The sequence below is a fragment of the Trachurus trachurus genome (assembly GCF_905171665.1).
Source record: "Trachurus trachurus genome assembly, chromosome: 23".
NCBI lineage: Eukaryota > Metazoa > Chordata > Actinopteri > Carangiformes > Carangidae > Trachurus > Trachurus trachurus.
In genome coordinates, this window is record NC_139912.1 from 11,891,712 (window position 1) to 11,919,423 (window position 27,712).

Consider the following 27,712-nt stretch of genomic DNA (forward strand, 5'->3'; position numbering starts at 1 on the left):
CCTCTACTTTCTCCTTCCTCTCTCTCCCTCTCTCTCTCTTTTGGCTTTCACTCTTTCGTATTATCACTCTCTCTGTATTCCACCTCCCTCATCCTCTCTCTGTCACAGTGGGAGGGCTGCAGGCAGACAGAAGCAGCATACACTAATGTTACTATATTTGACAAGACACACACACAGACACACACACACACACACACATATTCTCCTGCCACATGCCCGACTGCACACACATACGGAAAAGAAGAAGGGGAGGTGGGGGCACAAACACACACACACACGCACACGCGGACACACCGGAAAGACAACCCTCAAGTGTACATGTGTGGATAAACACACACACACACACACACACACACACACACACACACGCACAAACACACTCTGACGTGTGCTGAGTGCAGGAATCACAAACATAGCGACACACAGAAGGGCTAGCGCGTGACGCCAGCAACCTAACGCCGTTGTATCTCTCTCTCTCTCCCTCTCTCTCTGTCTCTCTCTCACACACACACACTTCGTCTCTCTCTTTCTCTTTCACACACACACATGCCTCTCAGACGCACACAGCGGCGCAAAAGCCAGCGAGCAGGACGGCGCTGGACGTATCATTCATATAGGGAATAGATCGGAAGAAAAGGATTAACTGTCTCCATCCCTCTCCCTCTAAGGACCTTATCCTCTCTTCCCTCCTCTTGTGTCTCTAAGCCTCTCTTCACCTCCTTTTTTTCTCTACAATCCCTCATTTTTCCCCCCTACAATCCCTCCTTTTTTCACAATTCATTGGTGGGTTGAAGGGGAAGCCGGGGGGATTGTCTCTATACAGAAAGCAGGATTATTCTTACATTATTCATTTCACCAGGATCTTGAATGTATGGATTTGTTTACCTAAAGTGGGGACAATTTTCTTCTATTTTTGAATCTTTTTTTTTATTTTTTTATTTTTTTTTTGGGATATTTTATTTTTTTGGTAGGGGCATGATGGCTGAAGGCAGATATCTATAAGGCTGGTGCTGTCTGAGATATTTGCTCTGAAAGGTAAGCGTGTTTGTGGTGTTAGTTTCGTCTCACTCACACATATACACACACGCACACATGCTTCATCATAACTGCTCTTCTTATTTTACGACAGGAAATAAAAGACGTACTCTCACACAAAGTAAACTGCAGAGACAGAGACAGACTTGCTTCTTTTCCTTTTTACCCTCCCCGCACAAATCCGAAATTTCTGGTGGGGCTAAAAGTGCGTGTTGTGAGGGGCTGCATGCTGAAAATGTCAACCTGTTTCCTAGATGCACACAATATGGACATTCATTACAATTTTTGGGGCTGTGGTTTTGGGCAGGGAGTGACAACGTCAGTTTATTCACACACAAATATGGACAAATATAAGATTTATGTGAAGTGAATTAAGATTTAAGTGAAGTGAATTAAAGAAAGATTATGCTGCAGCTCTAATGTGTGGAAATAATGACCTATCCTGCAGGTCATCAACAGTAGATGGTCTCACCTAACGTGTGATAATATGACATTAGGGACTGCTATTTTTATTGTGGCTACTGGTTAAAATTACCCGGGCTGCCACTCATAGACATATTAAAAGAACTATTTAAACATGGCAGTATATCCATTTCTGTGAGAGCTGCTCACTCGGTAAAAATGCCCAAAAAGTTTTTGTCACTTCCAGTTTAGTGTTTGTCATGGTCCAGCTCTGTCTGTATTATTGAATAAAGTCAGATATTTTAAACACATGCAATTCATAATAGTTCAAACACCAGGAGAGTCATTAAATGAAATGTGTTTTGTAATGGACACGTGCCTCTAAAACTCGAGGTGTCATGTGACCTGCAGGTCCACATTTGGGCACCACACCAACACTGCTGCACCTCACAGTGCTACTGTATCTGTGAGGACTTAGTGGACACTATTACTATGACACAGGGCCCAGTATAAGAGCTACTTACTTCTTATAAAATTCAGCTATAACTCTATATACAATACAGTGCAATTAATGTGATCTCTCCTAAAATAAAACAGCAAAGAAAACACTTACCTTAACTCAAGATGACTAAACTCTTTTTTGTTGATCTACACTTTACACTTCCTTGCTAGTTTTTCCTACTCACATTTCTTGTCTGACCTTCACAGCATCTTATGTAATTTATATCAATTTGAACCCTTGATAGGTTCAATTACATGGTATCCTGTTGATTCTCTGTCTGGCGCCCACTGTGTAGGCTAGTGTGTGTTGCTGTTTATCCATAACTCTTTGTAGACTCTAGCCCTGCTCTAGAGGGTGTGAAAGAAAAGAAATTCACTTGCATGAGCCGCACTGTGATTATACGATGGTGCATTGGTGTGAGCCGCTCCACCCTGATGTCCACAGGGCTCTTGCTGCTACATTAGTTAAAAATGAAAAGGAGCTGTCAGCGCGTCCCTAAAGTAACAAGGATGCACTCTAACATAATCCCGGATAAAGCAATATGATCATTAACTGAGTCTGTGGTCAGTTCAGTTCAGTAGTTTTGATGTCTACCAATCACATGGCTAACACCTCAGACTGGACTGACAGGTGTTGAGAAACTGCTGATGAAATAATGTCCAACGTGTCCGACGCAGTTTATCAAAATACACATTTTAAAACCACACTTATGACCCTTCTGCTCCCATCAATTATATTCTTGTTAGATTTGTGTTAAAAAAAAGGTGGATTTTAGATACCAAAACTTAATAATAGCAACAGTACTATAATAACAATAAAGTGAAAAACATGTAATGAGGTGGTGAACAACTGAAGTGATCATCATTAGAAAAGAATTAGCTCTCACATGCCAAATCCTTTTTCCCACTGAAGCCATAACTGAGTAGTTTTATTACCTAAGTGTGTTGTTTACAGAAATTAAAGAAAATTTATTAAAGAAAAAAAACAACACAATAAAGTTAATGAAAATCATAATATTTTATCCAGAATAGACAGTCATACTAGTGTATATCTGACTTATGACATGTACTGTATGCTACGTATGTACATTTATGTTGGTACATAGTTAGTGTGTTTATGGAGACACGCAGACTCAGTGTGTTTATCTACACTATGTGTCTGCATACCTCCATGCATGTGCAACTATAGATCTGAACATATTTTTGCACCATGTGCCTGTCAACGCATGTGGATCTATTTGTCAAGCTATCAGCATGTGCTCGCGTCTGTGTGTGTTTGTGCATGTGTGTTCCTGCGTGTGTTCTGTTGCCCCAATCTCCCCTCTCTCCTGTGTAAGAAAGCCATTAAAAATTGATCTAGGGAGCTTGGCTGCCTCTGTCTCTCTCTGCCTGTGTTACCAAACACACCTACACACACAAACACACACACATGAAAACACCTCAGCATGTGTGCACTCATTATGACCTTTCATTCCTTGTCCCTCTTTTATTGTAAATCAATGGATCATTTTGTCAAATGATCTGACATTGATGGACCCCTTAAGGCCAACTAATGTGTGTGCGTGCGTGTGTAAAGAGTGAAGACATAATTATGCATAGAGGTGAAGGTGAGTGATTGGTCCGTGTGTCTGTTGTCACACATTCAGGGGCCACACACACACAGACACGCACACACACACACATATATATATGTGCCTTCACACATGGGTAACTGTCTCCGTGTGCCGCCGGATTTCAATTTGCCTGCAAATTGGACAAAATTCCAGCCATATTGATTAAAAACTATTAGTCAAACCAAGTAGGCCTGTCACAAGAAAGATGGAACACTGGAAAACGGGATTAAGTGGGAAAATCGGGCAAAGGGAGGAACACGTATGCAGTTTTCTCTCACTCACACACACACACAAACAGACACACGTCTGCCAAGTACAGCAGGATTTAAGCTTCTGTGTGTTTTGATTGTCTCGTAGTACCGTAGATGGGAATTACATTGTCTGGTGCAGCAACAACACAACACAACACTAACTGTCTGTGTTGTACATAATCCAGCTGTTGAGGATTCATTATGTACCTGAGGCGACGTGTTTCTGTTTCATTTACTTGATCGTATGCAGCGATGACGGGGAGGTTTGCACTAGAGATGGCCGTGACAGATGTGTCACAAAACACTTATTTGTCGAGCTACTGCAAACAAGATTAGCGAGCCGCACAATCAGCCCGCACGCATTCTTTTTATTGACTTTCACGCAGTGTAATGGTCACAGCAAAAAAAAGGACTGCACTGGAAATGGCTTGGATAAATCACCGAGTATAAATGTGTCATTTGAGTGTGGCTGCTTCACTTTTCCACACACTCTAACTGTGTCAGAAAAAGAAAAGGAGGGAATACAAAGAGCCCAAGCTGACCACTCACAGTTGGAAGTTGGAAGTCTCTACTTGTTATCTCAGCCCCCCCAAGTGTGTGGTAAAAATTTTGGGAGGAAATGCACGTCGGAGCTCCGCGTGAAGCCAGAGTAACACCCCTGTGGAGAATAAATCCGACTTAAGTGCAGACAGGAAACAATTAGAGGAATACGCACAAGGAAAAAAGGAAGATGGGAAGACGAGAGGTTAGAGAAGTGGTACAGAGGAGCCCAGAAGAAGGGAGGAGGTGATACTTGATTCCTTAACATGCAGGCGCCACTTGGACACTGAAGTATTTATGTGTGTGTGTATGTGTGTGCGTGTGTGTGTGCAGGCATGGTTACATGTGTGGATTTTAGCTGCCCCTGTGTCCAGGTCAAATTGGTTAAAAAAAGCTTTCTGAGAATAGCCTGACAGGCCGGCTTACCAGCACAGCACCCATTCAACACGATGTCTGGACAGTAATATGTGGCTGCAGAGGTGACCTTCTGCTCCACCCCCCCAATACATCATTTAAAGGACAATTCCAGCATGACTGTGCACATGATGACTTTCTGGCACCATGAGCTCTGATGTATACGTTTCTCTTACTCGTCCACTCTCATCCATCTCTGAGATGGTACAGAAAACAATGAGGTGTGAATCGGAGGGCAACGAGTAACAACCTGCATTTGGCACTAAACCTGATGGAAATCCGCTACTCTATTTATTATCAATGCGGGCATTTAGAACGACTGAGTGATTTTTCTCTCGGCTCATAAAGTGGCTCGCCGCTTTCCCGCCAAACACTTTATCCTGCTCCAAATAAATCAAAAATAAACATACACAAATCCATGAATCATTTGATTAATGGCCAACATGCAAAAAAGCAAGGCAGCACTCACAGCCCCAAAAAGCTGGAGCAGGAATTAAAGATTGATTTCACACAGCTAGAAACTGACGCAGAAAATGTTTAATGTGATGAACAACTACAACAAAGGATAAATAAAGATACGCGTGAAGAACGCTTTCTAAAATGTTCCACAGGATGCACGTAAAGTGATAAACGAAAACAAAAAACTGTATGCTCTTTTATTACCCTACAGTAAATAAACATATATTCACAACAGCTCCACTCTGCCACCATTTCAGTGCTGAAATAAATTCACACCACCCAGCAAAATGAAAAGGGGAAAAACATCTTGAAATTTGCAGCAGAGGCAGGAATCCTCTCCAAATTCCTTGAGTTCCTTCCATTTCTCATCAGCACTTGTGAATTTTTCAAATGCAGCTCATGTGCTCATTTGAAAAGAACAACTCAAATTTCCCAGTAGAGCCCGGCTAATGTGACTTTAATCACATGCAGGAAATCCATCTGCCGAATATCCTCGGTACATGCCTCCGTTGCTTTGTCAAGGAGGGAGGCAGACAGAGACGGAGACGGGGAGGGGGAGAGATAGGATGGGAGAGATGGGACGGAGAGAAAGGAAGGTGGCATATATTGAAAGATGAAGGTCACGAGGAGGGAGGAACAAGACGAGAGGATGGAAAGGGGGAGAGGAAGGAGCGAAAGACGGTGTAAAGAAGAAAGAGATGAGAGGAGCTGAGAGATTAGACGAGCGCTTTATTTTTTCGCTCAGTATCTGGCAGGTACTAATAGCAATAATGATAACACAAATAGCACCGCTGAGACGCACATACACAATCACACACCAAAACAGTTGGGAGGTCGTGGCGGAGAATTTTAATGTCCTCCCTGTTTACCCACTGCACTTATTTATACCCTCCCTCCCCCTCGGGCATTTCCTGCCTCGCCTTTATTTTCTTTTATTCGTTCATCACTGTCTCTTTTTTACACATCTTTTCCTCGTCATCACCCTCTCTCTTCTTTCACCTCTTCCCCCACTTCTCCTCCTCCAGTTTCCACTCACTCACTCATACATAAACAGCTGTAAATAACTTACCATGCACCTTTTTCCCCCGTCTTTATTTTTACTTCATCCTCCTGCTTCTCTGGATTATGTTTGCTTAACATGCCTGTTTATGGTTCTACAGGTGCATATTTACATAATCACTCCACATGCATCCACAGAGTGTACGCACACGTGTGCAAACACCTATTCACCTCTGTTAAGCCTGACGGCAAAATTGAGTGGTGCCGGAACAAGTCTGCTCCTGCTGCAAGTTTTCTCCACAACCAGCTAACCACTGACTGAACAACAGGCCTAATCTGATTAGCGCCATATTTCACACGCTGCTGATTGGGTTTTGATGATAGTTTAGGAAAAGACACATCTCGCAGCAGCACTCCAGCGTTTTCAAAATTACACTGATTGGCCCGGGGGGGTGTGAGACCACAGACTTGCATCAGTCGTGTGGTGGCGACTGAGGTTCCGACCTAAGTTTTCTCCTGTGTTAATTTCCCCACCTACTTTCACTGTAATGATTCAACATTGACAGGAAGTCTCCTTTGCAATGCATGTGGGATGTGTTTCATTACCTCGCTGTAATTGGAACGGGTCATGCTTTTATATTTACCCGACTGATGCAGCAGACTGATTGCAACCCATTCACTAGACTGCTTTTCTTTTAGCGCCGCGGGTCTGAGGGCTACAGTACAGAGCCGTCTTGTGATATTTAATGTGAATATTCTTTATTGGAAAAAGACAATGTTTCGAGATTTGAGTTTTCAGAGCTGATCTACAACCTAAGTGTTTCGCTAACGTCATGTTTTCTCGGGGTGACATCCTTGTTATTGTTAACTCAGCAAGCAACAGATTCAGCAGATGTCAGCTGTTGCTATGTTACTGTACCTTCAGTTGTGCCTGAGCTGCACCCAACCACTTTCTATGCACTCGCTGCCTTGCTCAAGGGTAGTTTAACAGTATCACACATCTCCTTTCATTCTCCCAACAATTTCTTCCTCATCCTCCTAGATTCCACTTTACTTTCCCCGTATCTGTCTCTGTATTTTTCCGCTTCTACCTCTCTCCTCTCTCCTCTATCTATTCTCTCCATCTCTCTCTGTCATTCTTGCTTTCTCTCTCTCTCTCTCTCTCTCTCTATCTCCCTCTGTCCGTCTCTTTGCCAGACAGCGGCAGTGGGGGGTCTGTCTGTGGGAAAGGCAAACTGATTGTGTAAACTGCCAAAGACATACACATTTATTATTTATGCCTATGAAATACCAGGGGGCTGTTTGTGAAGCTTGCGCACGTGCACGGACGCACATGTACGTATGCGCACGAGCTCGCACACATTCGGAAAGGAAATACACATTTAATGTATGCGAGGAAGGCAACTCAAAAAGATCAGCGCACACATACACGGCGCCCCGCTGCTTTAGCCCTCTGCTGGCGTATACTGTACCTGTGTGTGTGTGTGCGCACATTAGTTTGTGCAGCAATGAGCCAGAAGCAACATGTGGCCTCTGAATTCAGATTTGTAAACATTTGGATGTGCAAATAGCAGATAAGTGATGATCTGTCTGTCTCCTCTCTCTCCTCAGGTGTTCTGCTGTAGCTTTTTGCAGTCGCCGCCCTAGTGGAGGCTGCAGGCATGGCGGCCTGACACCCCCATAGCCCCGCCCCTCCGACAGAGGACGGCTGCAGAGCTCTGTGTCATGCCCCCCCACACCCACCTCCCCGGGGGCATAGGCCTCCCCTCTCCCGGTGCCACCACCCACTTGGCGAGACCTGGTGAGTCGACAAAACAAAAAGCGGATTGAGAAAATGAGAAGGAAACGAGAAAGATAAGAGAAACTGACAAGAGGAAAAGAAATAACGGTCTTCCGTTCCTGCTCCACTCTGATCTAGTTTATCCCCATCTATTGTACTCCTAACTACGCATGAAAGGAGTAACACTGCCTGTTTTGACAGCTGCTAATGTTAGCATGCCCAGCATGCTTGAACACACGCACAACACACACACACACGAAGGATGAGGCCATTGAGCATGCTGTGGCCGCGTGCCAAGTCCTCCAGTCAACTGCCACATTACTGTATGTATTAATACAGCCGACAGTCTGCAGAAACAAAGCAGAGTGACAGAGGAGAGACCTACAGGTTATTTGTCTGCCTTTCGCTCCTCTTTGTTTTCTTCCCCTTTTACCTTTATATCATTTTCTATCACTTGTCTTCTTCCCTTTCTTTCCTCTTTTCTTCTGTATCTCCCCCCTCACATGCTTCTGTCTCACTCCCCGCTCTCTTCCCCTTCTGTCACCTGCCTCCCCTTTCCTCCCCCTGCTTTGCTCCTCCCCACTCCCCCCCATCTCTTTCTGCCTATAATCTTTCTCTCTTTTTCCACCTCCTACCACCGGTACACTCAGTCAAAACAAAAATCTATCAGAAGTCGGGTGGCATAGCAACAGATACGACAGCCTTATGCATGCATGCGTGTGTGTGTGGTGTGTGCGTGCTGTGGATTAGACAGTGGAGTGGATGGATCCTGCTCTCTGAGAGATTCCAGACACTTCCTCTGCTAATAGGCAAACACAAAGGGCTCCATCTCTGCATTGTTTTTCTCTTTTGTCGTGCGTCCCCGACACGGCAAGACACGGCACAAGCATGAGCACACCAACACACCGTGCGCTCACTGCAGGAGAGGAATGACTCTACAAAAAAAAAGGAAAAAAAAAACACAGAGACCACAAAATTGGTGGATCATTGTCCTCCTGTTGGTGAGGTATTGTTCCAGAGGTGTCTGGCAAAGACGCCCCCACAAACTGCTGTGTAACACTGAAGACACTAAATAACAGGGCAACACAATCTGTCAAGAACCTGCACACGCCCACACAGCACCTCTAAGTCGATATATATACCTCCCTCTGGGCCGCTCAGCCTCCCTCTGTCTCTGTCACAGGAGCCCATACCTCCTCTTTTGTCTCTTCACCTGTCCTCTACCTTTTTTTTCTTCATCCTTCCCCTCGTAACGGCATCAAATTAAGTTCAATCCATCTCCATTATCTGCCTCAGGTTCTCTTTCATTTCACTCTATCCCCACAAACATTACACAAACAGTATTGCTCAAACCTTTTAGGAACAGGAATTCATCAAAATTCCAGATTACGTTCTTGGCGTGAATGTTGTACAATATTTGCCCGACAGTCTCACTTCAATTCAGTGACATAAAATCTGCATTATCGATATTGCCAAGCTTTTTTTTTTTTTTTTACAGCAGGTGTTTTCCCTGTCTCTCTTTGCTTCATCACTGTCTCTGTGTTTCTCTTGCAAAGCCTGGAGGCTCTCTGATCTCTGCCATTATGCCACACACACACAATCACACACACTGACTCACTGCAAAATCGTGCATATAATAGTAGAAAAGGGGTAAGCCTCCTCCCCAAAAGAATCTGAGCCAAAAAATACTGATTACTACATTGCTGAAAATCAAATCATCAAGGACGTGTATTTCATTTCCTTTCAAGTTCGTTTAGATGAGATTTAACAGAGGGGGGATGCAAGAAGGATGCGTTTCCTGCCAACTGCTGTGCAAAACTCAAAGGTGTGCTCATGCGCTAAAGCTAGAAGCTCTCAGTGAGACAGAAAACAGATCACGATGAAAAATAGAAAGTGTGTCCAGAAGTGTTAGTATTCTTCAGTGTCAGCCAGTGTCTGCCATATTTCCAACTAATGGTCGCACAACTATGATGGAGTTTTGTTACCTGACAGAAAGCGAAATGATATTTCTGAAAGGCTGTGGAGGGTGTTTTATGGGTTTTCTTTTTTCGAGTGTCCAAGCCCATTTAAACTCTTGTGGCTGGAAGTAAATTTTGCTTTGCCAAGTTCTCTTATCTATCTATCTACCATAGTTCATTTCTCTCACCAAAAACATGTACATTGATCAAATGATTTGTAATTGTGCAAAATATGTCACTGTTGACAGGAAATAGTCTTCATAAAACTCTTCTTTTAATCCAAGCAAAAGCAAACACTCCCTCTTGTGATGGAGGGGAGAGAAATGGAATATTATATGAAATGTCACTTTTTGCTAAATCACACTTAACCTTAAACTTTTAATTAGCAGTGAGTCAGTTATAAAACACTAATGAGCTCCTCTGGCTGCTGCTGTCCTTTCTATTTGGTGAAATACAGGAATTCAACAATACATTCTTGCGGCTTTCAGTCATTTCAATCAGCCATCAAGTCTGCGGTTAAATATATGAAATGATTGAATACGATCAAGATACCTTGCAGAGGCTACAGTGGGGCCGGCCCCGGTTCGAATGCCGAATCTGGTGGCCCTTTGCTGCGTGTCATGTCCCCCTCTCTCTGCCTCCCCATTTCCTGTCTCTCTCAACTATCCTATCAATTAAAGGCAAATCTCCAAAAATATACTTTAAAAAATACCTCCTTTTTTAGAAAGCAAATTGCATTCAAGAGTCTCTCTGGTGAAATTAAGAGCTCAAAAAAGTAAATACTGAAGGACAAATACCAGAGCCCATAAAAAGCTGAAAAGTCTTACTGTAAGTGGATTACAAGTGATTTATAAAGCATTAATAACCATGGAGATATTAGCTAGCACTGCAAAACCTTGAGGCTGAAGTACAAGAAAGTGGGACGACAATTTCAAGAAACCAAAGTAAAAGAATCCCAAGTGTCTCATAAGTGACAGAGAATGGCAAAGAAAAAGACAATATAAGTTTAAGTGCAAACTAGAGGTGGAGAATATAAAATGTGAGTGACAGAAAGAGTGCGAGAGAGAGGAAGTGGGAAAAGAGATGGAAACCGTGGGGAGTGGAAGGGAGGCGGAGGAGGAGGAGGAGGAGGAAGAGGAGAAGAGATGGCAGATCAAAGCGGCTTGGCGAACGAGAGGAGACAGTGAGGAGGAGAAGAAAGGATGAAGGAGCAGAGGCGAGAGAGGGGAAGAGAGAGGTCTAGGAGCGACACAGAGACCATATGGTGCCTCCAGGCCTCCGTGATCCCAGCAGACTGTCTCATCTGACACAACACACACACATGCACATTAGCACACAAGCGGGCATGACTTAATCTCCATTCACACACGCATAAACACACACTGTAGCTTAACTGGTCGTACTGAGTGTGTGTGTGTTTTATGCACCTTGTTGCAAAGCCGGCAGATTAACTGACCACATAGCGTCCCATCAAAAGAGTAAGAGAGAAAGTGACAAAGGGAGGGAGGGGTGGTGGGGGGTTAGTGAGGATTTGGCTTTAATACATCAACCGAGGTTAAAACATTTGGTTTGGAATGGAGCCATAGCACAGTGACTAAGGTTGAAGCATTATTCTTGGAGTACAGCTGTAACACAGTGCAGTGACTAAGGGGGTAGCATTAGGTTTGGATCAGAGCCACGCTGGGGCTCAACTGGCCGTATCGCACTGAAAACTAACTTCAGCAGCAGCAGCAGCAGCTATCAGCTTGTTAAATCAACTGTTTAACACGCCAATTCCACTTTAACCCTCTATGGAACCATGTTGCCCAACAACAAACCATTTTTTGGCCTTTCACATCTCCACAATGCATCCCTTTTAATGCTGTAATACTTTAAAAGAGAGAGAAGACCATAGAGAACAAATAACAATGCTTTAATTTATCAAATTACTTTCAGGAAGCCATACTGAAACCCTTTTTTGCAGACCTTTTCAAAGGAAACAGGTTTGCCATTTTGCTCAACTAAAACGGTCTGAAAACATAACTTCCTGGCCCTTTTCCATCTGGAAAAAAATATATAGCAAACTTCAGGCTATTATGATGATGATGAGGAAGATGAGAGTGAGAATTGAGATGAGGATGAGGCCAGTGAAGGTGAAAGTGTATAGAGACTGGTATTTCTAGTACTGTATAACATTTAGATAAATTTATGGTACAATGTTGCCTACAGGCAATAAATCCCCAAAAATTAAAATAATAATTTAAAAACATTTCTTTAGATTATGTTTATTTAGTCTATTTTGAGACAAAAAAACACTCCAAACATTTTTTACCCCAGTGGCATCATAATGCGTACCATAGAGGGTTAACCATTTAAAGATACTGGTCAGCTGTGAGTGTGCAGTAAAAGGCTAAATTCAGTACCTGGGAGCACTTTTTTTTTTTTTTTAACCCTGCTGGTATGTTGGGTTTGGCGGGAAGCCACAGCAGTGTGACACAGGACGTGTCTATGTGCAGCATTCGGGCTGGACCGGAGCCTGATCCTTTCACACCGTGATATATGAGACTTGGAGTTAAATACAACCTGGGATAACAGCTTGTTGGCAAACAATCTATAGCATCTGGAAAATTCAAGCATGTAATCAATAGTTATTTCAATGCAAATTTCTAGGTATTCCCAGGCTCAATGGTCCAAACATAGAAATATTATCCTGTGTCAGAGCGCTGCGCTTTGACCTCTGACCTCCTTAGTGGATGAATTGAAGTATAGCTTGTTGTTGCTGTGATAACTCTACGTCACTTTGGCTACTAGTGTCACATGGGGGAGATTCCTACTGCTGAGGTGACCTTTGCGCTGCTAGCTCCGGCTGCACACACACGACGGCATGCACACACACAAGTCATTGCACATGCTCGTAAGTGAAGCAGTACGCCAATAAGGCTTCGTTTCCACTCCTCTTCTGACCGCAGTTTATAAGTTTTGGGTGCAGGTACAACAGGAATGTTTAAGCGCACAAACACATGGCACTGGCCCACTTTCAAAGGACATTGGCAGGGATAAATCTGGATAATCCTCTGCTCCACAAACAGCACTACTGCAGTTCAGCACTCGCCAACTGATAGTGATACAGTATCACACTCAAAGCAAGTCCAGTATATGGATCCGACATGAGGCTGATAAGCTGATGATCTCGGTAAAGCTCATTCCTGATAGCAAAAAGTACTTTATTTGCCAAGTAATCGTATAAAATGCGTGGTAATGCTTCTGGATAATATAGCTATTTCAAATGTGCTTGATTTGTCTCCGTGAACACTCCACACGCCTCTGAAAAGGGTATCCAATTAGCATTTATCTATTCAGTTTACAACCCTCAAAGTAACACAATAATCAACTATAAACCCATAAAAAACTGGCATCAAAACCACACGATGACAACTGTCTCTCAAACACTGTGTGTGTGTGTGTGTTTTTGGATCGATATCATCCGTCTATCCATCGTTTCGGAGGACAGAGTGGGCATACATTAGGACCTGTCAAAGATCCAAGACACAATCTATTCCATTCCAGTCACATTGACGCGGATGCGACATCAAAAGCCGAGCGTCCTTCATTTTCCTGTTTAAATTCTGAATGTATTCGTCCTCAGACTGATGCCAGGTTGAGCGGTCAGGAGAAAAACGGATCAGCGTCCAATCAAAGAGATAACGTTACAGACGCTTTGCTGATAATTAGTTTTCCACCACTTCTTTCCCCTTTGTTTTTATCCCTTTATCTCCCCATCGCTTTGTCACACCTCCTAATTAATAGCCACTATCACAAAAACAATGTCACCGCATGTCACGCGCTCTCCCATGGGGCCATACTGGTGGTGTGTGAACCAGCGTGTGTGTGTCACCACAAATTGATAGGGATAGCATGAAATAAAGAGGCAGATCAGCCTACACATTACCCAACTCACCCCTCCGAGTCAGAATAATGATTCTGTCTTGGCGATGCAGAATTCATGAGAAATGGACAGGGGAGAGACAGAGACTGAGAGAGATTAGGTGGGAGAGAAATGGAGGATAAGAGAGGGACAAGAGTAAACACAGAGAGGGAGGACAGAAATAGAGAGAGATAATAGGAGGTAATCCCACGGGGAGAAGCAAAAGACGTAATGTATAAAAATCAAGATTCTAGAGAAAGTCTACTCCCCTCCTCTCCTCCTTCCTCTCTCCTCTGCTCATCACACTGTCAGCAGGAGCACAACCTAAACCCCTACACCATGTCGCTGCTTATCCTCAACTGCTGGATGTGTGCGTGTGTGTGTGTATAGTACGTGTACGCGACCACGACTGTGTGTGTGTGAAGTGATTCAACACGGTTGTGCCTGCGAGAAATAAGGGGAGAGAGGTTTGTGCACGTGAGGGAGGAGAGATAATGTGGTTAGGAGGATGGGATTTAATGTGAACCAAAAAAACTTCTTTCCCTACGCCTCATCTCCTCCCTTTAACGTCATCTGGGCACTTTGTTGCTACGGAAACACAGCGTTACATTGTCAATGTTGAAATAATGTGGTGGTTACTGCTGGGACCTTGACATTATGTGTGTGTTGTGTATTCTTTTATACCTTTTTATGCTAAGCCAGAAAAGCCAGGCATCCTGTGAGGCAGTAGACTGTGTAGTGTATATAGAGATATTCAAACGCACACAAACAGTCAAAGGCAAACACACACACACACACACACATACGCACGCAAACATGCTGGCTGGCTATTTTCCATCTGCTAACTAAATGAGGTCTTGGGTTACAGCAGAGATCAGACATGTAACAGTCTCTGACAAATTACACAGAAACTGTTGCAGCAGATAAACCAGCCGGCCTGACAGTGTGTTGATGGAACACACCGTATATAACACATAACACATTTCTAAGATACATCCTCTCCTCCTAGATCTGTCATGTCATATCAGATCTACGATCATCACTTATGTTTCGTATCATCAGCCAATATATCAGATGTCAAAAACATAATATGTTGTCAGTGTCATGCAGTATTGCTCCTGTGGGGCATTTGTTGATCCTACAGAAATCTCAAAGGAAATGTGCAGATGTCTTTTTAAAATGAGCTTTTATTTTGAAATTCAGGATTCTTTTAGCACTAAAATAAGCTAAATGCTGAGTATCCAAGTAAACCCAGTATCTTGACTTCATTTTAGAACATTTTGCCAATTACTTGATAAATTATTAAGTCCAGAAGAAGCCAGAGATAAGTGAAAAGTCCTTAAAAGACTTGTAGAAGATCATCACATTTAAAAAAAAAAAAAAAAGAAAAAAAAAAAAGAACTGCAGCTTGCAAATGTCTGAAGCATAGCAGTTGAGTGTGTCTGCTGCTGGAGAGATTTCCCCTCTTAGAGCATTCAGTGGTTGTTATCTAAATGAAGGTAAACTCAAATGTTGTTGTGGTGCTGCAGCTGCAGGATAGCTTTGCGTCAGACTCTTTGCACAGAGCACAACGTAAAACATTAAAGAGTTAAGAAGTACAGGGGAGCGAGCGAGGGAGCGTGTGTGTTGCGTGGAGGGACAGCTGGTCGTTCTAGTAACAAGATAGCACCAAGTCTGCTGCTTGCATGGAAAACAGCTTGGCCCCTGGTAACATGCGACTGGGCTCAGTGACACAAGTGTCTATGGTGGTGACATCATTGCTGGGTCCAGTGTCAGCGAGGGGCCCCTGGATATAAACTTACAGACAGCTGAGGCCCCGGAGTTGTATGGCAGCATTGCCAAGGAGCCACTGTCAAACATCATATGACACCAGAAATGATGTTAATGTAGTGTATAGGTGTTGAGTACCTAGATCAGAGGTAGGAGACATTTCAAGGATGACTACACACACACACACACACACACACACACACACACACACACACACACACACACACACACACACACACACACACACACACACACACACACAAAGATGTACAAATATAACCTGACAGTTAATTGTCCTACTTGAAAGACTACTTAGGACTAATGTCTCATTTCCAGCTTTTCAGAGCTTCAAACACCCACATGGACACAGATATGCAGACACACACACTTGGACTATAAACTGTGTGCCAGGATCCACATTAAATAAAAGAAAGGTGGGCTGTTGAAAGCAACAACAGAGGTGGAAAAAATTTGAATTTCACTATCGTGAGAAATCCTTCATTGTTTATTTTCCCTCTGTGCCAAGACAAAGAGACTGCATTATCCTTCAAAATCAAATTAAATGTTCATATAAAGGAGAATGACAGCAATAATTCTACTTCTCTATTTAAAAATTCCTACAGTGTTATTCCAAGGCAACTGATCATTAATAATTGCTCAATCTGACTGTAAATCTTTAATGAGCATCACTTCTGTCTGACGACTACTGTACACAGAATAGATTTCCTTATAAAACAATAATCAGTTTATCAATCTATCAATATCTGTCCATCTATGTGTGCTGCGCTGCTACAGTACGAGAGCTGCCTCAGAAGCCTCGCTTCAGTCAAACAGGAACATCTTGTTGCATTTTAATGTCGTGTCTTAGTTTGTTTCCCCATCGCTGAGAGCTTTGCCAGCGTACATTTGCCCAAAATGTCAGCACTTTTACGGCATGTGTTTGGGAATTCTTATAAAAGATTCAGTCGGAAGTCTGTTTGGACTGAATTAAACTGCATAGAACCACTTAAACTTATTTGGACTGAACCCTCCCTATCTCTTCCTCCTCTTGACTGTGGCCGAATGTTTTCCTTCTGGTTTGGCTGCATGGAGCACTACAGCAGAGAGGATTTGGAGCAGCTAAAATAAGCCGAAACAACAGCCACCTCCTCCACGAGAGCCTCTAAAACCACTCATAAATGTTGGAAGATAGGCTTCAGCACTGAGGGAGGGAGAGAGGGAGGGGGGTAGGGGGGGCTGAGGGAGAGTTATAATGTACAGTAGTGGATGGTGAGGGCACGGGTCGCCATGTGGAGAGAGGAAAGGAAGTCCGAGGGGAGAGGAAGAATAACTTTGCACAATAAAACCCATATTTTAGATGGGGGAAGATGAATGGTGCGCAAAGATGACTGCAATTTAAAATAAGTAGCAAAATAAACATTTTCTTTTCCTCTCTCTGTCGTACACTCAGTTGTATAACATTGCTGCTACCTCTGAGCTACAGTGTCCTCACACAGATCTTGTACTTCTGCACCTTTTCAAACCTAATATGGGAAATTCACAGCCAAATCCTTCCAGACTCCTACTGAGCTGCTGCAGTGAGGGATGGGCCTTCCAAAGCATTTCCACTACAAAGTAAGACAGACCAGGACGCTTCAGGATACTTTCAAATCTCCTCTTTTATCCATTTATGAAGTGGAGTTAATTTTTACCCAGAGATTAGGATTATACAGGAGCAGAGAGGATAACGGATGCAGGAACATGAGGGCTCACTTCACACACATGCTGATTTTTCTCACTGGGCCACAGTCGTTGTTTCCTGAACGTTTTTTTTTTTTTTTTTTTTGGTTCAGTCTGTGAAATAGGGCAGCGTCCTGGTTGAGGGAGGTCCTATTCCGTCTGCCAGGTAAAAACAGGCTGAGAAGCGATGCTATTTCTAGACTGGTGTTACAGTGTGTGTTCTCAGAAAGACACAATGGTGTTTTCCGGAGGTTTGCACAAAGTGTTATGTAATAAAATAAAAAAAAATCCAAACCTCATGGAAACATTAAAATTTCAAAGATAAGCGAGATAAATCACATAGCGATACTTGTTTGTTAAAGTTCTGCACTGACACATTTGTTCATAATAAAATATGCATTTTCATGCTGCTGAACTTAATGCTGCTCCGTTAGTTCCTGTCTTACATTATTGGACAAACTGATTAATCCAGGTGTGTCTGACCATTGTGACTACTCAGACACACCTGGATTAATCAGTTTGTCCAATAATGTAAGACAGGAACTAACGGAGCAGCATTACGTTCAGGAAGTAGTGGAGCTATGCATAGAGCCCATTCAGTCATACAAAATAAGCCCCTAAATTAAGATTAAATTGAACTACTTACTAATGGGGCTAAACATTTAGTTGTTTTTTAATGAAAATCTTGCTTCCAAGGCGATCACTGCTCGAATTCTGAAATTGCACTTATTTTAATTCAGCATTATTAATGGAAGACATTTTGACTTGTCATGGCAGGAAACATTCAGCCAGCTGACAGCTTAATTCCCTTTGGTTTCAGGGTTACTGGGCCACTTGAAAAGCCTAAGAGCAGTTGCTGGTATTAGCTACATTTCTGCCTTTGTGACAAATTAAAATGCAATCACAACATTGATCCAAAAGACAACACGACAATCTCCTCAAATTGTTCTGCCTTTCTTTCCTTTCTAAACACATTCCTCGTCATTTATCATTAATTACACTAAATCTTGCATCTATACTGTGACTAAATTATTTCCTAGATTCTATTTTCACTATTTGTGACTTCTTTAAAGGGAATAAAATATCATCCTAATGACACAGATAAAGCATATTTTATCAGTGACGGCACACTGAGAAATATATGCTAATAATATGCAGTGATGCAAGCGATGAAATCTGCTGGTGAAGCAGTGCGTCTTGTCGGGAAGTGAAAAGTGCTGTGTCTGTGTCTGGAGTTTAGACAGAGTTAGTTTTCTTAATATCACGCTTTGTTGGTGCTTAACACACACACGCGCGCACAAGCATATATCCACACGCACATATTCACACTCACACACACACACACAGATAAAACGTAAGTCGTGCTGATAAGCCATTGGGTGGAAACAAAGTCAGCCACTGTAACGAGACACTGAGGGAATACAGAGCGGTGCCGAGAGACTTGGAGTGAAAGAGAATGAGAAAGATAAAGAGACTCGAGTGGGAAAGAGGGAGAATTACAACGTGGAGAGAGGGAGAAAGAGACAGAGAAACAAATAAAAATGAATGGACTGACAGATGCAAATAAAAACAGAAAATGATTAATGAAGGACAGAAATGTCATCAAGAGCTAGAGGGAAACAACTCACAAGACTTGCAACAGAGTGAAAGCAGGGAGGGGAGGCTGGAACCAGAGAAAGACACAGAGATAATGAGTGGAAATGATGAAATGACTGTAGTCTGCAGGACAACAATGAACTGAAAATTAAATAAAACAGAGGGCATTTCCCTCATGAGTGACACTAAAGACAGAGAGAGACTGCTGTGAGGTTCACATGAGCGTACGCACAGAGAGACAAAGACACAACTGCTCATCGACACAAAAGAAAACTCATGAGTGCAGCTTTTTCATAAAAAGCAATGGCTTTGTGACTGCAGAGCAGACAGCTGCCATGGACACACCAGTTAGTAATAGAGGAGGCTGTACACACAAACCATTTATGATGAGTCTGGCTGTGTTCACTGCTGTGATCTTTCATGCAGAATGTGGCCTATGTTTACAGGATTGGTCGGTTTCTGAAAAAGGCAAAACCAATCATTTCAATAAGAAAATCAGATCCTCTGTGAACGTTTCTACATTGAAAACATCTGTTCCGCAATCCGCACACACAAATTGGTATTTCCTATTTAATTCCAGCACCTAAATAGAGATCAAAACTGCCAATGCCATAGGAAGCTGTTGTATTAGGGTTAAGCTGCTGTTTCCTCCCATCTTGCTTCTCTTTCGTTTTCTCCTGTCTTTTGAATCTTTCCGACTCTCACCTTTAAGTCTCAGGGTCAGCATAACTGTGGTTAAAACTTACAGTAGATTAAACAAAATGCACAGCAGTGAAAAGTCTAAATGATTGACTGACCAATTACTTTGTGGACAGTTCAGTTGACAGTCCCGATGACAAAACGATTCCTCAGCTTGAGTTCTAATTATAACTACCACTTTAAGCTTCTCTATCATCTTTTGACAATCAGCTCATTTCCTTTCATCACTGAAATGATAATTCACAGTAAAAGCTAAATAACCAATGTTTTTTCCTCTCTTCTTCTCTCTTCCCTTCAGTCTTCCTCTGTGTCCTCTGCCTCCTGGCGGCGCTGCTGCCGCCGGCCCTCTCCTGCCCTCCTCCCTGTCACTGCTCCTCAGATGGCCTGGTGGTGGACTGTGGGGGCCGGGGCCTCACGTCCCTGCCTCCCCTGCACCTAATGCCTCCGGGGAGCCGCTCCTTCCTGCTAGCCAACAACAAGCTCGCCTCTCTGGGAGCCTCTGCCTTCGCCAACCTCTCCTCTCTGGAGGTCTGCGGCCCTTTGTTTATTGTTGTCGGTGAAGTTTTCTTTGCCTCGTAGCTGAATGTGTTGTTTAGTTGTTGTTTACCACGGTGGTGTCTGTCTAGTGGTCTCTGCACTGACCTTGCACAGTAAATTCGAATGTGACACTGTGCTGAGTCTCATATTGAACAAACTGCACTGCAGACAACCTCTGCTCTCAGTCTGCAAAGTTAGGGAAAGTTGACATTTTCAAGGTTTTGCAGGACTTCTTACCATTAGCATATTGTTTGCAAAGCCAGCCAACTTGGTATTTAAAGTAGAGGAGCTCAAAATGATGGATTGGCTACCGAACCTGCCAAAAGGGCCGGGGTAAACACAACCTCATTAGTTCCCCTACTACAACAGTTTGCTGTTATAACATCAGATGCTGAACACATAGCTACTGAAATAACTGCTTGTTTCTACACAGACATTTACACATTACACCCATTGCACCCAATGTTTATTCTAAAATCGAAGTGGGTGGGTGTTAAAAGTTTTGTTGCAGTTGATTTTTTTTATTCCTCTTCTTGAGAAGGGTTTCTGCTATATGTCAAACATGCAAGTGCATATTTACTGTAAGATAAAATGTCATTCTTTGTGTGTATCTTAGGAGCTGGACCTCTCCAACAACTACCTAGATCATTTACCAGCTGGATTATTCAGAGACATGTCCAACCTGACGAGACTGACTCTTCACAACAACTCACTAACAGTAATGGACAGAGACCTCTTCCAGGTAAGCAGTGTCCATGGTACAAACTGCAGGACAATCAGGGTGTAGGACAGATTTTAGATTGTAATTCATGAGAGCGAGTTCCTCTCAAAGTGTATTAGGCTATTGGGAGGTATTCCATCACATCAGTCAATCCACCAGAAATACTACATGAATAGTGCTGATACACTGTTACATCTCTTGGGTGGGACTCAACAGACGCTGTTTAGGAGCAGAGCCAACCTGAGCAGACATGCTGACACGACTAGGCTCTCGTCCAGGTGATAAATTAGTAATAAACCATTTGCTCAACACTTTCATCCACTTTTATCTGAACCAAGGCAGTCTGTAGGATGAGCTTGTGTCAGGACTTCGCGTGGGATGGGACCCTTTATTAAACAAGATTAAACTGTCTCTAGCTGTGTCTCTAGGAATCAAAGAGAGGAGGTAATAATACTAACAGGAGATTTGGAGAACGAGACTTTGTTCTCTTTGAACAGAGCGGACCAAAGTAACAAAAAGGGGTGTTGATGTCTTTACAGGGTTTGGGGGGTCTTCAGAGTCTGGATCTGTCTCTGAACGGACTGTCGTCTATTCCTCTGGGGCTACTGGATGAGCTGCAGAGCCTCAGGTACCCACACATCTGCACAAGCTACTTTACACCAACATGTTTTCTTTTTAGCCAGTGTTCCCACACAAACCCTCAGAGCAACACGAGAATACCATGACAACCACAGATTATAAAGTTTAGAATAATCCTTTCAATGAGGAGGTGGGAGGTCATGGAAACGAGTGACAGAGTTTCCTGGAAAAACAACAGAATACAAGGAGGTATAAATCAGAATCAGGTCAGAAGAGAATAAGTGTTACAAGAGCAGACTTTTTTGTTGTTGTTGGGGGGTCAAAAGAATACATTAATTTTATTCAAATTTCCCTATATAGGTGGCTGTCGCTAGCGGGTAACAGGCTGCATGGCTTGGAGAGGGCAGCGTTTGAGCCCCTTGCCAACCTACAACACCTGGAATTGGGACACAACCCGTGGGAATGTGACTGCAACCTCCGCGATTTCAAGCACTGGATGGAGTGGCTGCTGTACAGAGGTGGCTGTTTGATTTATCTTAACGCGAGCGGTGAAACGTTGGGCGTGTTTGATTTGAATTAGCCGTGGATGGGACGAGAGAGGCTAGAGGAGTCACGAAGCGGTGGGCGGAAACTCGAGGATACTGGTTTGCTTCAGATAGCTGAGGCTAAGGTGTGCGCTTCCATTTGTGCACTTCTAACCACATAATATAATTGCACTGGTGTGTGAACGCGCATTGCCGCGCTCATTGTGTGTTTATGTGTACTCTGTGTGTTACCCACGTGCCTCTGCAGGCTGTTAGTACATCAGATAACCACAGCTGCTCTCCGCTCTCTCTTCATGTGTAAAAATCTACATTCACCTCGGCGCCTCGAGCCCCAGCTGCCCCGCTAATGAAGCATCTCGTCTTCTTTTCTGCTCCATTCTCCTTTCTGCTTTCTTTCTGCTCGCTTCTGCTTTGTTGGCCTCGACTCTCCGGCTCAGTTCGGTACACTTCAGACTGAGACTGACACACGGCGGACATGATAATTTAATAATCATCACAGAAGCAGAAGAAATTACAAGGAGACGTTTCATTGGCGAACGTGAGGGCATGACAGCGTCTAGTTAAAAGGGGGAAGATGACGCAAGATATGTGTTACAGAAAGTAAGACAAAGCACCGAGCAAGTGTGAAAAGCTCGGTGACAGCAGCCGATGTTGACTTCTATTTGCTTTGAACCACTTCAGGCGCACACAGCTGGGATATTTGGAGATATTTGGAGAGGGAGCTGTGTTTGCAGAAGGGATTCTTTTGTCACACGCTGAGATAAAAGCATCTGGGGGCTAAATACCACTTTCCTCATTCTGTCTTTCTATTATCCTCAGCCTTTATCTTATTGTTTCTGATGCTTAACATATCAGTGGGGTGCAGACCAGTGTTTTTCCAGCACGTGACCTCAAGACGAATACTATGTGAAGAAACAAATGCGGAATGCGACGATAACAAAGTAGATCCCCCCACCCTCGTGCCGCTTGTGGGAATTAGTGACTCAGATATTTCTCTCTTCCAAACACATACTAGAGCTCTGCTGAAGCTTGGCATGTCATCTCATGAATTATAGAAGAGCTTAGTTGAGGCTATCTCCAACTTAGTGTAGAGGGCACAGCAAACTGTGTGTGTGTGTTAAGTGATTCATGACTCATCCTAGTGTTGGCACATCCACCCCCCTCTCTATCTTTTCCTCTCACTCAGTTAATTGGGAGTGCTTTACAGGCATAAGGCATTTTATAAATGACCTCTCCATGTCCTCTTGTCTCTGCACCTCTTTCTCTCTCCTCCAGGGGGGAAGGTGGACGCAGTGGAGTGCACGCTACCCAAGGATCTGCGTGGGCGAGACATCCGCGGCGTTCCGGTGGAAATGTTCAACTACTGCCTCCAACTTGAGGATGAGAACGGCGGAGGCGAGGGTTCCCGTTCCGGACAAAAAGGCGTTCCACCTTGCAGCAGGACCGCTCTTAACCCCAGTGGGGCGACACCAATTTCTGACAACAGCGCCAATGCTGGTGATGACTCCTCTTCAAACACGGGAGGTGGAGGAGGAGGAGGAGGAGGAGGGGGTGGTGGGGAGCCCTCGTCGGATTGTGTGCGCGCCCGTTACAGACCCGTGAGCGTGCGCCGGGCCATCGGCACGGTGGTGATTGCCGGCGTGGTTTGCGGGATCGTTTGCATCATGATGGTTGCAGCCGCGGCGTACGGCTGCATCTACGCCTCCCTGATGGCCAAATACCAGAGAGAGCTGAAGAAGAGGCAGCCGCTGATGGGAGACGGAGAGGCAGACGGGGAGGATAGGGAGGAGAAACAGATCTCCTCTGTGGCCTAGAGGAGCAATGGGACGGGGGGAGGGTTGGCATGTCAAAGGGTGAAGGTTGGAAGGGCGAAAAATTTAAAGGGCTCAAAGAGGGGAGAGATGGAAGAGTTTGTTTTATGCACACAGACGGTTACGGTATCTCTCGCTCTGACTCTCAAACTGACACCTTTCTCCCACTTTCTGCCTTCCTTTCTTCATCCTCTTTCTATTTTTAACCCTCTTCCTCTCTGTCCCTCTTGATCACACTCCCTCACACACATACCTTATCTGTTCCCTGATTTTCTCTTCCATTTGGAGCCATTCTTACTGCGGTATTTGTTACCAATCAACCCTCCAACTCGCCTACCAACCACCTACTGCTGTTGTTGGCTGCTGCAGAATCTACCATTCTTATTGGCCGAGAAAAAAAAACCAGAGTATGACACATATCATTTTAGCTGTTGCAAGACACTCAAGACACTCGTGGTGTACGCTCAGTCGGTATTCGCTAAAAGTGGATTAAATTTTCAGGGATTTACAGTATGTACGGTGGCGATTGGACCAGTATTTACAATAATGAGAGATATTTGTGGTATTAGGCAGTGCGCGGCTCATTTTGTTTGCATCTTTCTCCTCCTAAACCTCTCCAAAGCCAGTAGTTCCTCCAAAAAGCCAGGACCCCAGCCCAGGACCCTTCACCCTCGTCTGGCCTAATGCTCCTCTGATATTCCCTTGGACCTCTTCATCCCAAAGAAAGCCAAAACTGGAAAGCTTGGAGGAAATGAGGGAAACATCATGGATAAACACAAAAAGATGTCATTTATCTAGTCAACACCTCTCTGCTTTGTGGCATAGAGAACACTGGGGGGATACACAGAGATTTTATTTGACAGTCTTGAAACTTGTTACGGACGTGCAATGTACAACAGGAAACCATCTGAATTAACAAAATGATAATTTGTGGATGGCTGGATATAGATTCTGCCCTGTCTGGACCACATTCTGGATGTTATCAATCAATTAAATGGGAGAGCAACCATTTAACTGGAATTTCCTGTATTTGTCCCTTTTCCTCAGAAAATGACTCTTGCTTACTTGATGCTTGTTAAATGATAACGATCAGTCATGAAAAAGGGTTGACTACATTTTCTGGTGTTACGTGGACTCTGCTTCTGGGCTGGTTCATAGATCCTCGCAATGGTTTTAATGAAGGACCACAGACTTTGCTTTAAAGCAAATCACCTTTGTTCAGAGCTCATTCTCAGCCTGATTTCACCCCCAGAGGTGAAAGTTTGCTACTACGGCATGGAAAAACTATCTCAGAGAACACTGTCGCCTGGCAAAGACTACAAAAATTCATCTAAGGACTACAAACTTCAGACTCCTGCACTTTATTTCCCCAATCAGTTCCCCTCTGGCCTCCCTCTCCCTCTCCCCTTCCCTCTCTTTCTTTCTAACAAGGACGATTTGCCCAGAGGGATTATGACGAACAAGGGATTAAACAAAGACGCTGCTATTTTCCCCCTTCCTCCTTCTTGTCCCTTTATCGCTCCATCCATCTTTCCATCCGCTATAGTGCTATTTATGGAAAGTTTGTCACACTTCCTTAAAGATTTCCACCTCCTTTCTTTCCTTTCATCCGTCCATCCATCCCTTCTGCCACCTTGTTGTCCCTTACGTTTTCTCCGAAGGATCTGCAATATGCAATGGAAGCTCTGCCACTCTCCATGGAAAATGTAGTCACTGCCAAGTCCTTCTGTTACCAACTTAGCAATCATCACTTATTTGAATCCGTTAGATTAGTGCACGTTCTCGATGCATTCACAAGTTGGTTTGTTTGCATATTATTTTTATTTTACTAATTTATGCCTTTGAAATATTTATGTAGACGTTTAACATTTTCATCATTAGCAGAGTAGGATGTTTGTGTCTCGAGTGATGAACAAAGTTTGGCTTTCATTGCATATTGCTCCCCTACAGTAGAACTATTGTTCCCTCTCAAATTTAATTGGCTGGAAGTAAACTTATATTAATAGTGTGTTATCATATACCTGGGTATGATGAAGATAAATATTATTACTATACTAGTCTCTACTATGGTGTGTTGGCCCAGCAGTCCCCAAAATGTTTTTGACGTAACTGTTTATGGTTTATTGTATCAATTCATGTCTTTTGTCTTTTGTTGTGTTTATAATGTCTATGATTCGTTTTTGTTTTAGGTTTTAAAATCTCTGTAATGTTTGATTATTTGTCGTGTTTCATTTTATTTGTGATCAATAGTTGGTAAAGTTTCTGCAAGAAGCATAGAAAGAGTTTGGCCAGAGTGTAAAAGGGCCCGATGTTGCTGCCTCGTCCCTGAAATTTTTCATGTTGACCTTAGCATTGAGTGATGCAGGTAACCTTCTAGTGTTAATATGACATTTTTCACTTGCTGTAAAGAATGCTTTGTCTCCTACAAATGACTTTTGGTTTTATTGTGCAACTGTTTTGGAAAAACAGCATTCAGTGAGTCATGCTGCCCCAAATCATCAGATCTTAAAGTTAGAGATACCAAATCAGCATTTTTCAATGCGGTATTATTTCATCTCCAATATCCACACATCATAACTAAAACAAAGTGAAGCTGTGTTAAAGGCAATTTAGCTAAGAGTAGAAAGGGTTGGAGAAATGCTGAGCTGGAATGTTTATGATTAAATAGCAAAAATGTTGACTCTTACAATCTCTACACCCTCACATTTTCAGCTGCATTCATGAGGAAAACACTAGTTTATGCCTCAACAGCTACATCCCAGAAAAGTTGCATTTACAAAATTATTTGTGGGAGACTAAGCGAGTTGGATGCATGATAAGTCAAGATGCACAAAAGCTAGAATTTGATTTATGACAATTTGATCCCTCAGTTCAATACTAACCAAGTTTGCATTGCAAAAATTAAATCGAGGTGCGCTTCAGCAACAATAGTCGCCTAACTAATGTGAAAATACATTTTAAAGCAACAAGTGTTAACATGGTTGTCAACGTCACAGGGACGCAGGGGCAGTAACTGGAAAAGGCAACATCTAAACTCTTTCTATAAATCTAGGAACGTCGTCCTCTCACCCCCCGGTCTGCAGGTCTTGTGTTGTTGGTAGCTAAGTATCTTAGCAAGCTGAATCCTGTTCCTATAGCCTGTGTGTGTAAAGAACAATAAATTATAGTTTGCTACGTAAAAACTGCAGCAGCCATGTTGACTGAGGGCCTCAAAGACTACAATGCCCAGAGATCTATCTATGGTGTGTTGTGTAATTATGATGATTGTGATTATGACAAAGATATGATGATGATGATGATGGCAATGATGATGATGAAGCATTTCCTGGTCAATATGCATTGATTTAAATAAAAACATATCACACTTATGTTGAACTTACATCCAGACCACTGACAAGGCTTGACAGACTACAACAACTGCCTTTCCTTCACTGGTACAAAGTAGACAGTAAGCACACTGAATCACGGAGTGCTGAATAATAATGACTACCAACACCGGTAACCCCAAATGAATTTTAAGTGATTCTGGAGAATTTCTAATGAAAACAGAGAAAATGTAATAATGGGAGAAAATAATTTGCAGTGCAGAAATATTTTGAGGATTAAAAAGAGGAAAGATACAGGAGCTGAAGTGGAACAGAAACACAGCATCAAATTAGGGCATATATCAGCGGTGATACCGTCTCCGTACACTGTACCTTATCCCATTTTCTCTGTCCCTCGCCCTCAATCTCCTCTCACCTTTCTCTGTTTCTCACCGTCTCTCCCTCTCCTTCCCTTCTCCTCTCACTTATCTTGTCTCCATTTATCTTTCTGTCGCCTCTTCTCCCATCATTTTTTTAGTCTTTCCACCTCCCTTTCTCTCATCTCAGCCACTCT

At 43.2% G+C, this 27,712-nt stretch overlaps 2 protein-coding genes across 2 annotated transcripts in view; one reads left to right on the forward strand and one right to left on the reverse strand.

The window, feature by feature from the left end:
- Window positions 1-27,712, reverse strand: part of cacna2d4a (calcium channel, voltage-dependent, alpha 2/delta subunit 4a) — a gene marked incomplete at both ends in the record, with an annotated part of 80,833 nt that overhangs the window by 27,348 nt on the left and 25,773 nt on the right. The gene's annotated exons all lie outside the window — the stretch shown is intronic.
- lrtm2a (leucine-rich repeats and transmembrane domains 2a) lies at window positions 506-26,854 on the forward strand. Its single transcript, XM_083999759.1, has 7 exons — window positions 506-1,035; window positions 7,826-8,015; window positions 19,939-20,168; window positions 20,794-20,919; window positions 21,438-21,526; window positions 21,838-21,995; window positions 23,298-26,854. Exons 2-7 carry the CDS (start codon window positions 7,940-7,942, stop codon window positions 23,834-23,836), a joined length of 1,218 nt encoding a protein of 405 aa, XP_083855885.1. The 5' UTR covers window positions 506-1,035; window positions 7,826-7,939; the 3' UTR covers window positions 23,837-26,854.

What these genes read in the sequence shown, in the direction of transcription:
- lrtm2a (XM_083999759.1), top strand. Translation starts at nt 7,940, where the DNA reads ATGCCCCCCCACACCCACCTCCCCGGGGGCATAGGCCTCCCCTCTCCC. An exon ending in CACCCACTTGGCGAGACCTG is followed by an intron (nt 8,016 to 19,938) that starts GTGAGTCGACAA and finishes TCTTCCCTTCAG; the next exon opens with TCTTCCTCTGTGTCCTCTGC. An exon ending in GATGAGCTGCAGAGCCTCAG is followed by an intron (nt 21,527 to 21,837) that starts GTACCCACACAT and finishes TTCCCTATATAG; the next exon opens with GTGGCTGTCGCTAGCGGGTA.